The sequence below is a fragment of the Diplotaxodon limnothrissa genome, linkage group LG14 (assembly GCF_057381915.1).
Source record: "Diplotaxodon limnothrissa isolate DT_005_m linkage group LG14, D_limnothrissa_male_GT1.1, whole genome shotgun sequence".
NCBI classification, from domain to species: domain Eukaryota; kingdom Metazoa; phylum Chordata; class Actinopteri; order Cichliformes; family Cichlidae; genus Diplotaxodon; species Diplotaxodon limnothrissa.
This window is the reverse complement of record NC_140609.1, coordinates 24084474-24096953: the sequence shown is the minus strand read 5'-3', so window position 1 is coordinate 24096953 and position 12480 is coordinate 24084474. Positions and strand designations below refer to the sequence as shown.

At 40.3% G+C, this 12480-nt stretch overlaps 2 protein-coding genes across 3 annotated transcripts in view; both read right to left on the bottom strand.

The window, feature by feature from the left end:
- Nucleotides 1-786: 786 nt before the first annotated feature.
- Nucleotides 787-2075, bottom strand: LOC146618859 (coiled-coil domain-containing protein 195-like). Its single transcript, XM_085369993.1, has 3 exons — nt 1745-2075; nt 1123-1345; nt 787-916 (listed from the first exon to the last, which is right to left on the bottom strand). Exons 1-3 carry the CDS (start codon nt 2073-2075, stop codon nt 787-789), a joined length of 684 nt encoding a protein of 227 aa, XP_085226119.1.
- Nucleotides 2076-7012: 4937 nt separating this feature from the next.
- Nucleotides 7013-12480, bottom strand: part of dock10 (dedicator of cytokinesis 10) — a 69598-nt gene continuing 64130 nt past the window's right edge. For both annotated transcript variants that reach the window (XM_085371663.1, XM_085371661.1), the window contains exons 47-56: nt 11757-11858; nt 11049-11155; nt 10805-10927; nt 10590-10703; nt 9112-9258; nt 8801-9011; nt 8485-8675; nt 8303-8403; nt 8008-8146; nt 7013-7567 (exon numbers count right to left, since the gene is read on the bottom strand). In XM_085371663.1, the coding sequence (XP_085227789.1) occupies nt 7520-7567; nt 8008-8146; nt 8303-8403; nt 8485-8675; nt 8801-9011; nt 9112-9258; nt 10590-10703; nt 10805-10927; nt 11049-11155; nt 11757-11858 (1283 nt within the window). In that variant the 3' untranslated portion in view covers nt 7013-7519. The remainder of the gene's footprint in view (nt 7568-8007; nt 8147-8302; nt 8404-8484; nt 8676-8800; nt 9012-9111; nt 9259-10589; nt 10704-10804; nt 10928-11048; nt 11156-11756; nt 11859-12480) is intronic.

Sequence of the window (12480 nt, the reverse complement as noted above, 5' to 3'; positions counted from 1 at the left end):
TAATGTGTCATTTATTGGATGTTGCAGATCAAATGTTGAAGTTGCAGGTGAAGTTCAAGTAATGATTATATGCTTTGGTTGTAGCTCATGCGTCTTATATTAGAAGTTTTAATTGTGTCTGCCCTGCACAGTGACAGCGGCACAGTAAGCAAAATGTTTTCATGTTATTGAGAAATGATTATCTATCTATGGAATAATAAAACAGTCTCCTTTAAACATGACTTTCATACCATTTATATTTAATATAAATAATCCAAACACTGGATTCTTTTAAGAAGACTTTTATACATGAAAGCAAAGATTGTGATTTGGTTTTGAGAAAACAAAATACATGCTCAGGAACAGCAGGTCATCTTCAGGAGGTCCATTGACCATCTTCTTCAGTTTACATTGTGAAAAGAAACCAAGACGAATAAATAATGAATAAAACATCGCTCATGAGGTCTGAGTCAGCGACCACAGCTGTCCGTAAAAGGGTTGTCACCTGCAGGTGTGTGTGTCACTCTCAAGCAACACCCGGGGTCAGGTGAAGAGACCAGATATCTGATCCTCGCTCCGGAGGGCTCTGTGCTTCATCACTGTTGACCATGGTCACATGAAAACAACACCTGTAACCAGAGTCTTCTGTTTGTGTGGTCAGGTGTGATAAAAATCGGTCTGCTGGCTCACTCACTAAGAGCCCAGTCTACATTGGCCTAGATGAAGAGGCCAACCTGTCACCTGTCGCAGGCCACAGAGGCTCAGTTCATGTCTGAATTTTGCCTCGTTTAAAGTCTGGTTGTTTTCTCAAGAATCCGTCTCAGTTATGGAATCCAGGTCAGACAGTCTAGGATCCCCCTGGTGTTTGGTCAGAGCTGGTCGACTGGTGTAAATGTCATCCACAGGTAGAAGGAAGGTGACAGTTTTCACCTTGGACCTTAAGGTGCAAAGAAAACACAAGAATAATTTTGCTGCAGTTTCAGAGATTCTGTATAAAGACTAGCCTTTTGAGGCAAAGCAATGAACAAAGTACTTTGAAATTAGCCATTAATGGAAACAGTAGTTAAAGCCTCTGTGAGGTCAAGTTTAAGATGAATATTTGTTTAAAGCTACAGTTGGGGCATTTATAGTATTTATCTCTACCTGTTTTTATGAACATATTCCTGCAGGGAGTGCCGGTTGGTAATTTTTCCCACATCTTCCTTTGTTGAGTTACCGAAGACACCTTTCCCATGTTGGATTTCTTCTTGCAGTCTTTCCCAACCAGAGTTGCTTGGCCGGACCCTGTTAATCCTTCCATCCCGTACAGTCACACCAGACAGGTTGGAACTTGTAGAGTACCTCCGAACAGTCATCACAGTGTTTTCTGTGAAACAGCACAAACATGATGGATTGAAAGATTTTTATTTATTTATTTATTTTACAGGGCAGGGATGCCTATAGACAGGAAACAGTAATGTCATGTTCTCAGGTGTCTCTAAATATTACGTTTTAAAGTTTATATAAAATTTACGAATATTATAAAAGGCTATAATTAACATATTTTGATTTTTCCTTAGATACGTTGTTGGCATTTATTGTGAATAAGGAATCTCCTCAAATCTCCTTAAAAAAGGATGACCATTGAATCAGAACGAGCCTATAATGAGCCCTATTTCTAGTTTTAAAGTAAATTTTAATATAATAAAGAACCCTAAGAGATAGCCTATCATACTATTTCATTAGTTTAAACTCAGTCTGATGCCCCACTCGACTTCCCTCTTACCCTTGTATTGTCCCTCCAGGACTGGCGCAGACGCATTTCGCCTCAGGTTCACATAAGGGTTATCATCCTTGTCAGCCTGCTTCTTAACTGCTGATGACACGGGACTAGCTTCTCCTGGCATGGCTGCAAGTGAACGCTGACCAAAGTCTCCCCGCAGCTCCCGGTTCTCCGCTTCCAGCTTCTTGATTTCGTCCCGCATCTCCATGATCACCTGCGCCAGGCTGCGGGTGCTCTCCATGGTGCTGTTGCTGCGTTGCCAGTACCACGGCTTCCCAAACACCGGCAGGGAGTCGCGCAGTAGAAGCTCACTGTGCTCCTGCGGCTTTATCATTGCAGTCCCCAAAGCTTTTGTGGTCCTCCTGCTTAGAGGCTTTCCAGGTTCTCTGCGTCTGTCAATCTCGGTCCAGATCTTGTTATGGGGAAGATTACATCGCCTTTCACCACTTGTACACCTGAAAGCGCTCCGGTGATCATCCAGCAGCACACAAAGAATGTTTTATTCATCACACCCGGCGTCCGGTTTCAGGAAAACTAAGCAGGGGTCGGAAATGAATTGTGCACTGCACAAAAGCTAGAGCGGCACTTAAAAGGAGTTTTTGACATCGTTTTTGTGCCTATAATATTTGTAGCAACTATATGTTTAAGGTGTACGAATGATTTTGGCATCCCAGCTTTACTGTGTGGGGGTCATTTCTCTGTTGGGATTACAATGTCCTCCCCCTGAAATATTAATTAAATCTGTCAGCCAAGACAAATCTTGGAGTGAGACTGAATAGGGGCCTGTTCTGTTTCTTTGGTGTGTGCGTGTGTGTGCCCTGATTTTGATGCATAAGATCATTTAGAGCAGAGCATTTAAAAAAAACAAGTGTAATTGATTATTTGCACAATGACAGTGTGAGTGTTTTTTCAATATGAGCAAATTCACTCAGAAGACAGATATTAATTAAAGTCTATTTAATAGGCTATATGATCCTCTGTCTCATGAATATGCATGTTTGATGAAAGGGAGGAAGGCGGTTAAACCAGAAATTGCAGGCAGTTTTGAAGAAAAAGACAGTAGAAAAAAAGCAGGTGTTTGATGATAATAATAAGAGAAGCAACAAACATGAAATGCAACAGGATGCACTCCAAAGAAAATTTCAGCAAATTACACTCAGTGGGACTTCCATAGTCAGGATGAATGGTCCGGTGTGCCAGTAGAGCTCATGTGGCAACAGGTTGTGATCCCTTATAAATAGACCAGAAAGTCTGTGAGTGCACGTGTACCCTAGCTGGCCCGACTCAAACAAAAACCGAGGTTACCCACATAATTTAAAATGGCATAATCCATAATATACAAGTGGTGTAAGGAAGGGTGTTTAGCTAATTAACAAATTAAAATAGAGCCCCAGTTGGTTTTCTCATGTGTGACTTGGACTGAATGGTGGTGGCTCAGGGCAACCCGAGCCTCCCAGAGTCTAGGCCACTGGGACGGAGACAGGCACACATAAACTAGTCTGTGGAGGAGAGAAACCCAATAAGCTCCCCTTTCTGGTTCACAAAATAGGCTACAGAGAAGGCGGGAGGTGAGAGAGATGAGACTGAGGATGGGAGTACTGCCGATTGGCTGGCAGAAAAACAGTTTGTGTAGAGGACTTTTTGTAGAGGGTCAGTGCAACTCAATCTGCTGCACCTCAGGTGTGGAACAGAGGGAGTGTGAAGAGACAGACATAAATGTGTCAGCTGTCTTGTCAGACTGCGATAACAACAACAGACAAGTGTGAGAAAGAGATGGAGAGTGAGTGAGTGAGTGAGTGAGAGAGAAATAAAGGCAATATTTTGTCTTTTACCACCAACTGCATTTTCAGAGCCACTTAACCTCTTTTTATGTGCCGTGTACAAACCCCAGGCTTAGCATCAATTAGTAAAGAACCACTCTGCTGCTTTATCTCTGCATGGTCAGTAATTATACCCAGTGTGGAAAAAAACTGACATCAGATCCGTTGGAAAACTGGTCACTGTGGGAGCACACTAAATTTTAATGCCATGTCACTTTCAATGAAACCTCAACCACAATTTTATACCCTAAACTGTGCTAAAATCAGTGCAACACACTCTACTGACAGATGCATTTGTGAGAGTATGTGTCTATGTTACTTAATTTCAACTGCCTATGTGGGTATAGCTTTTGAGTGTCCTTATGAATTAAATCAAGGAATTCTACCTGATGACCAGAGATGGGCAGTAACGCGTTAGTTGTAACGCGTTACTGTAATCTGATTACTTTTTCGAGTAACGAGTAAAGTAAGGGATTACTATTGCAAAAACGGTAATTAGATTACCGTTACTTTCCCGTAGGAACGCTGCGTTACTGCGTTACTAAAACCGTGATTTTTTTGTGAGAATGTCTCACGACAGTGACGTAAGCAAGTGCGACGTTTGTAACAACAGCTGTGTGCAGATCAACAATGGATCACATATGGATTGTGGGAGAGAGTATGAGCGTGCAGCGTTTAAAGCGTGGAAGTACTGACCTTACTTTGAGTTTGATTCCATAAAAAGTGACAAAAACATTAGCGTCCATCGTGCGTGGGAAGAAAACTTCTTTTTACAGCGAAAAAACCCCTAAACTTCCAAGCAAGCACCGAGTGCGCAACGATGTAATGGGAAACTCACAGAGAAACTCGCGGATTCTTCAACTGACCGCGGCACACCTGCACCAGGGTAAACCTCCGCCTACCCCAGTCCTGCTTTACAGGTGAAAATAGAGCAACAGGACTGCTGAGTCTTTGACTTTATTTATTTTCTGCTGTGTTTTACTTGCATCTATTTGAAAGAGTGAGTGTAAACACAAAAAATATTTTATTTTATGTGCTGGAATGTGTAGAAAATAGGTTTAAATGTTAAACTAATTTATTCAAGTCAGAGAATGTTGCATATAATTACATTTTTGCTTGATGCATAAAGTTAAAAGATTAAAACTGATAAAACAAGTAAAAAAAAAGAGACTTTTCCATTTGATTACATTTTGTATGATGGATTATGTAGAAAAAGTAGAATTGGGCTGAAAGATCTATCGCTTTATCACCTCTTCAGGTTGTAAATCGTGTTTTTAAAAAGTAACTAAGTAATTAATTACTTTTGAAAATAAGTAATCAGTAAAGTAACGGGATTACTTTTTTGGGGAAGTAATCAGTAATTAGTTACTGATTACTTTTTTCATGTAACTTGACTAACACTGCTGATGACAGTTGTCTGATATCAGGCTGTGTTGAAGTATTATATACTGAATAATAGTTTTTAAAAAGGTCTGCAAAACCATCTCTAGGGTTTATAGAGAATTATTCAAAAAGACAAAACATCCTATGAGTGGCAGCTCTCTGCAATGAAAATGCTTTGTTGATGGCCAGACTGCTTTGAGCTGATAAAAAGGCAACAGTAACTCAAATAACCACTTGTTAGAACCAAGGTATGCAAAAGAGCATCTCTAAACATGGCAAGGTCAAGCCTTGAAGGAGATGAGCTACAACAGCAGAAACTGGGTGCCGCTCCTGTCAGCTAAGAAAAGGAAACTGAAGCTACAATTCACTCACCAAAATTGGACAACAGAAGGTTGCTGCTGATGGTATAATGATGTGGGGATATTTTGTTTGCACACTTTGGGCCCTTTCAGTTCAATTTTATTTAGATAGTGTCAAATCACAAAAAACAGTTGCCTCAAGGTGCTTTATATTGTAAGGTAAAGGCCCTAAAATAATACAAAGAAAACAGAGAAAACCCCAACAATCATATGAGCCCCTATGAGCAAGTGCTTTGGCAACAGTTGGAAGTAAAAACTCCCTTTTAATAGGAAGAAACACTCAGCAGAGGGAAGGCCATCTGTCGTGACCGGTTAGAGTTAGGGGAGGAAAATAGGACAAAGACACACTGTGGAAGAGAGACAGAGATTAATAAGAGCCAATTACTAATACTCTAAACCTTTTGTACCAAAGAGTATTATTTATAGACCACAGTCTACCTACCTAAGAAGTATTGTGGTGTACCATGTCCATGCCTTTATGATCACAATGTAGCCATCAGTGTTAGGGTACTTGGGTCGTTGACCCAGTGTTTTGTGTCTTTTGATTCATTATGTTCTCAGTGTATTTTATATTTCCTGGTTTTGTTTACTTATTCTATTAAGTTTACTCAATATTTCTAGTTTTGGTGATCTTAGTTAGTATTTGGTCCTGTTCATGTTTTGGTCTTAGCCCTGTGTTTCTTCCCCAGTCATGTCTCTGTGTGCATCTGCGTCTCATTGTGTGTTCCCTGTATTTCCTGTTTTACTTTGGTAGTCTTCTGTCGCTGTACTCATGTTCTGTTTTGCTTCTCCAATGTCTCGTCTGTTTGATTAGTGCCAGCTGTGTTTCCCAGGTTAGTAAAACTAGTAAAATGCTCTGATTTAGGGGAAAGAAATATTTGGATTTGGAAAAGATGTGGTTATAGTGAAATATATGAAGTCAACATTGAAGATGTAGGGAAACACACACAAAAAATATAATAGTCACACATAAGTGATAAAGAGAGCCATTGTTTATAACACCAGGGAGCAAAGTTTAAAAAAAATTTCTTCTTCTTTGTCTTTGCCTGAGTTTGCTAATTTAAAATGTCTAATTAATGAATTAGCCGGTCTCAGGCCAATGCAAGACAGAATATGAGTGGCTGCTGTGCAGATTTACAGCCAAGACACAGACTGGATGAGTAAACTTACAGATACAACATAGCAGAGGACCTGTAACCATAATGTAAGGTGCAATTATAAAAAACAACAAAAGACTCACAACAACAAATTAAGCTACTTAAACATAGTCATGATCTTTGGACATTAACAAAATTTTATTTAAATGTTATACATAAAACTTTAGTTTTGTTTGTTTGTTTTTATTCAGCTAAACAAATTTATATATTGTATATTTTATAAAAAGCAACATTTCAAACATTTTTAAATATTAATATTTCTTATTTACAATTTAAAACAGTACAGGAAATAATAACAGTAACAATGAATTTTCAATTATAAAAATGTTACAAAACATATTTTTTTTGTCTGTTTCCATTTGAAAATTGGCAAGCTGATACTTCCAGATCGTTAGCTAGGATACAAAGTAGCAATGTGGAGCTGCTCTACATTCAAACAAGAACTGGAGGTGCGTTCAACTCCTCACATTCTTGGCTAATTAAAACCTGTAATCTAATCATTTGCCATTTTCACATTAGTTGTCTTGCGAGACTTCTTTTAATAGTTTGAAATTCAGTAATATTCCACAGAAAAATGTAAAAATAACTGTAATCAAAATGCACCAGAGAGCTTTATATTTCATACAGCTGAACGCACCTCGAGCTCAGTAAGGTCACTGTTCTCTAAAGGGTCAGGGTTGTGGAGAGAAGGCGCATGTTGTGTGTTTGTGTGCATTTGAATTTGTTTGCAGGTTTGTCTGCCAATGTGTAAGCAAATGTAATCACTTGAGGGGGCAGGGAAATCTATACGACACACGAACCGAGTCTTTTAAATCAAAACGTACAGCAGCTAACAGTCCAGCAGTCTGCTCTCTACTGTAGACAAAGTTCAACAACAGGACTACAGACTACCACAACCACAGTCTACACATTTCTTCCCTTAATGTCCTCTACACTCTTCATCAGTCACAGTTCCACTAGCCAACTGCTTCAGGGGGAAAAAAAAGGTCGGAAACAATCAAATGAGTCACTCTGAGGCTCAAACTGGGACAAAATGTTTATGGCGAGTCTACTGGCCGTTCAGTAGGTGCTGTGCCTTTCTGTTCCTGGTTGTCTTGTGTGAGGAATCTGCACAAGAATAAGAATAAAAAGCTGCAATTGGAATAGGAAAAATGCAAACGCGAGCAAATATCAAGTCTGGCACTTTGGTTCCTGAGTTGGGAGCTGGGATTTCAGGTAACAATAAAGTGAGTTAAGCAAGTATAAAGGCGAAAAAGATGTCTTTCTGTAAAGAAATCTGATGACATGACAGCAGTTTTACAGAGAGTGGACAGGGAGTGGTTAGGCAGAGAAGATGAATGGAAGGCAAGGATGCTTTTAAAAGCAGCAGTGTGAGAAAAGGTTGCAACAGAAGATGATGTCCACGAAAATAATAACTGCCTCCAAAAATAATGCATGAAGAAAAAAAGAGGGTGCTCAGTATGCCATGCAACTGAACTGCCAACAAATAAATTAAAGAATGTATGGCAGTATAGTCTGGACACTCATTAGTCTTTGCATTGTGAGACCTGTTCATTCATGATCCCAGAAAGCTCAGTCAGCATGTCCCGGTAGTGAGCTCTCATCTCCTCCTGGTACTCCAGCTGGTCCTCCTTGATCAGTCGCTCATTTACATCCAAAGCCTGACCGCAGGCTTCTGCAAACCGCCTGCAGGGGGCGGATTAAGTTTGACTTATGTTAATGTGCTGATCATTGATATGTGTTTAACTTTTTTTTTTTAGTGAAACTTAAATAGTATTACATTGTACGGTTCCTGACAGTGGACTAAATCATTGTTAGCTAGCTCAACACTTTAAATCATACCTGAAAATCTCCTTCAGAAGTTTGACCTGGTTGTCTGGATACTTCTTAGCATTCTTCTCCTCCAAAAATGCCCTGGCATAAGCCATGGGCCCTGCGTTCACCTGGATGGAGATGATCAAGTGAGACAACACCAGAGTAACCTATGTAAAATGTGTGTATCTATAGTTTGGGAGAATCCCCACCTTGACGCTGACACTGCCTTGCAGTTTTAGCTGCAGCCGGATCATGTCCACCTCCTCCATGTTGCAGAGCTGGTTGAGCTCAGAGACTTTACGTGACATCTCGTCAATGGCAACTTCAATTGGATTCATTTCTGTGCTTTGCTGCTCCACCACCTGGATGCGCTTTTTAAGGTAAGGGAAGCTGGAACTTGCTAAAGAACAGAAAAACACACACACAGTCTGTCAGATACAGTAATAGAAAGAGGACAAATGTATGTTCTGGTGACTCAAAAAAATATGTATCTATCAGAGATATAAACAAAGAAGAGATACTCACTAGTCAGTATGGTGCGCCGTTTGCACTGCTCCTCCACATCCCCATGTTTCTTTCCTGACAGCGTAAACGGTGTCTCAAATACAAACCGGTTGATGTTGTGATGCCTCTCGAAGTCGGTCCTTTTGTCACATTGTTCTTTTTCGTCAAAGTAGGGCACTACATATGTGACCTGAATGTAAGCAAACTTGGGGTCCAGGTCTTTAGGATTTACCTGTTAGCAAAGAATTTTACAATATTATCACATAAGCAACACACCGCAGCGCCAACAGATGTTAATTCATTCATTTTAATGGCCAAATTCTGTAAGATACCTTATTAGAGTCCTGGATCATCTTGACATTTTCAGCTCCAAACTTGTCTGAGTAGAGTTTGAGTAATCTCTGGGAGATTTCCGACAGCCCTGTCAGCTTTGGCTCTTTGTAGATGAACTCTTTGCTCTCTTCCTCTTCAAAGAAACCCTACCAGAACACAAACACACACATATGCACACACTAATCAGCGAAGCTTGTTACATGTTGGTTGGCTTGGTGTGTATGTAGTCTTTTATTTTTGATTCATAGGATGTGTTGCTTTTGCTTTCACAGCACATTAGATGTTGCTCTCTTGGGGTTTCTTGAGTCACTTGTGCTTTCAGATACAAAAACTTTGTCACTTTGTTAGAACTTCTCAACACTAACAGGGTACCAGTGTTAAGTTCTGGATGAGGGAGTGCGGAGGCGGCACTGGAGTCAAATGCCAAGGGTGAATGAGATTCAGTAAATCCTATCTTCTGGTTCACTGTTGCTCTGTGATATCAGCTCGTCTTAATGTTTAAGAAGGAAACAGTTTCATTGTTGGGCTTAATGGGAAGTGAAATGGGCCACAGCAAGCCTTAGACAAACCCTTCAAAGGGTAAGAGCAGCAGATGTTAATAGTGGTAAAAGGAGAAGAAAGGTAAAAGTGGTTAGCACTGAGGAAAATGGAAAATCAAGGACATACAAAACTTACCATATTCTTGATACAGAATACAACAAAACAGAAGAAAAAAAAGCAGATAGAGAAATTAAAGACACTGATTCAGTCAAAACAAATCTAGTGTCCTGTTTCCATTTCCATGCCTCACTGACCAGGTACTGCATTCTTCTTTATCTGAAAGTCTCACTATTTTACACCTATCCTGTGTAAAGCAGCCAGGTTTGTAAAAACCGAGCCCAAACCACACAATGCACCTTTGGAGATAAAGCCAGTGCTTCAAAGATGAACCCAGGGCCAAGTAGAATTCAATATTAAGCTTTCTACAAGGTTTAGTTATCCAAATTACAAAAAAGACTAGCTATCCTGACAGTTTCACTTTTATTTACCAAACCTTTGAGATTTCTGGCACTGACACGTGGTGGTATGCGAACAAAGAAAGAAATGATCACAAGCTTACTGATGGGAAGAAGCTTTGCAATTAAACAGCAATTTATCATTAGAATAATTGTAAATTAAAGTATTAACTAAATAACTTCCATTTCAATAGTCAACAAGACATAAAAGCTGCATATAGATAGCTGGATATATATGCTTCTACCTCTGTCTTTGCAGTTGCAGAATTTTTTTTCCATAGATTTCAGTTAAGGAAATCTATATCTCTATTATAACATGTGTGTAGAACTGATCAAGTTCTACACACGTAGTTAAGTTTATGTGCAAAAACACACCACCTAGTGGTGTTTCCGATGTATTTGTTAAACGTGTAGTTACAGTGACTGTTCGTTGTCCTTTGTATCTTAAAAGTCTGTGAAGGTAAGCTCAAGCAAACACTCACCTGTCCGTAGAAAGCTACACGGTAGTAGCGCCCAAAGAGACGCTTTTCTGAGTTCACCACCTCCGTCACCTTCAGGTAGGAGCGATGGATGTCATAGTACAGCTCTGATAGCCTCTGTAGGCACAAGCAAACAAACAAACACACAAATAATTTCATACGCAGCTCACACTGCACATTTTTTCACACGCTTACACAGAAAGGGTAAAAGCCGTTACCTTGAAATCTCTTCTTTTTTCAAAGACAGCAATTACAGGTTTGTTGATGTCAGCAATGAGCTCGTATCTCTCCGATTTCCACAAATAGTCCACACACAGCTCCAGCTGCTCCACCAGGGTGTCCTACACAGTGCAACGAGAGCACGAAGAACATAAGAGAAAAGTCTGACCGGCAACAGTAATTCTGATGATTAAATCCAACAGAGTTAATGGTTTTGTTCAGGACAAAAAGGCTAACACGAACCTCAATATATGGCGTGTCTTGTGTACCAGTGTCTTCCTTCATGGCTCCCTCCTCTTTAACATTAGGGCTGATGCACATAAATGCTGCCCAGCCCATGGAGAAGGATGCTGGTGTGTCAAACAAGTGAAAGTGATATCAGGGCACGATTACTAAAAAGACACACACTTGCATACTTCCTACAGACATCATACGTTATCGTTGGTGCTATGTTTGGCATGTAAACGCACGTATAGATGCTTAAAATACATCTGCTATCACAGTCTTGCAAGAAAATACGAGACTTACAGTCAAGCATTCAGTTTTTGCAAAAACAGCAAATGTGAGTGTGCTTCACATCAAACCCCTGTGACACTGAGCATCATATCCTGTGAGACTTGTGTGAACAGACACAGTGATAGTAAAACGTAACCTGGCACAAGATCATGCCATCAAGGCAAGAACAGTGGTCCTCAGAACAATTTACTGCAAAATGCAATACACCGTGTAGAAAAGTGATTCAAATTTAAACCACCACCGGACAACCTGATGTCCCTTTGATCCAAATCATGTCCGCCACTCAATATCCAGAGCTTGCAAAAAAATTCAAAAGGTACAAACAAATATAAGTGCACACTCACTACCAACCACATTCAGGTCTTTCTGTTTCTACATTCATGTTTTTACCCAACCCCAACACCACCCAGCGGACCCCCAGGCGCACACACTCACTGTCTGGATCTCGGGAGGTAGTTAGTAAGGAGCTACATTTATAGACAGGGCTTTCTTCAGGGGACACACTGGACATCCTGGCCTTGTCAGCGCTCCAGTAGCCTGTTTGGTAGGAGGGGAGGAGGAGCAGGTTTACAAAGTTTATGTCCACTTGCTTTTGCCACTTTATGCTCACGGACAAGGCTCACAAAGCAGCTGAACTGCTGGCACTCTATGCTAGGAACTAGCCCACAGGCTCAGTGAGTAAAGCCATGCGCAAAAGACGTCAGAAACACTGAGTGGCAGATACAAGCTGTTTACACGAGGAAGCATGCACACACAGAAAAACGTGAAGCACAGGAAAATGTGTGGACATCAATCTAAGAGGAGGATGGAATTTAAATATAAAAGAAAGGTCTATACTACTACAGGACAGGAACAGGAATCAAACATCATTTCCCATGAGTTCTCAGTCAGTCACACTCAGATGAAAACTGTCCTCACTTTCAGGCATACACATCAAGAACAGTGAATGTATGAAAGACTGATGCCTCAAAGGTTTGATGACTATGATAGCAAAGAGAAAAAAGTATTCCATTGTGAGAAGCTGCTGTATGTGATTGGATGAACTCAAGTTAGCATGTCTGCAGAGATGCACAAATATACAAAAATCTCACTGCACTGCAAACAGATATTTGCACACAAACTATGCTGCAAAAAGCTCGCAAGGGCAAAAGTGGCAGCA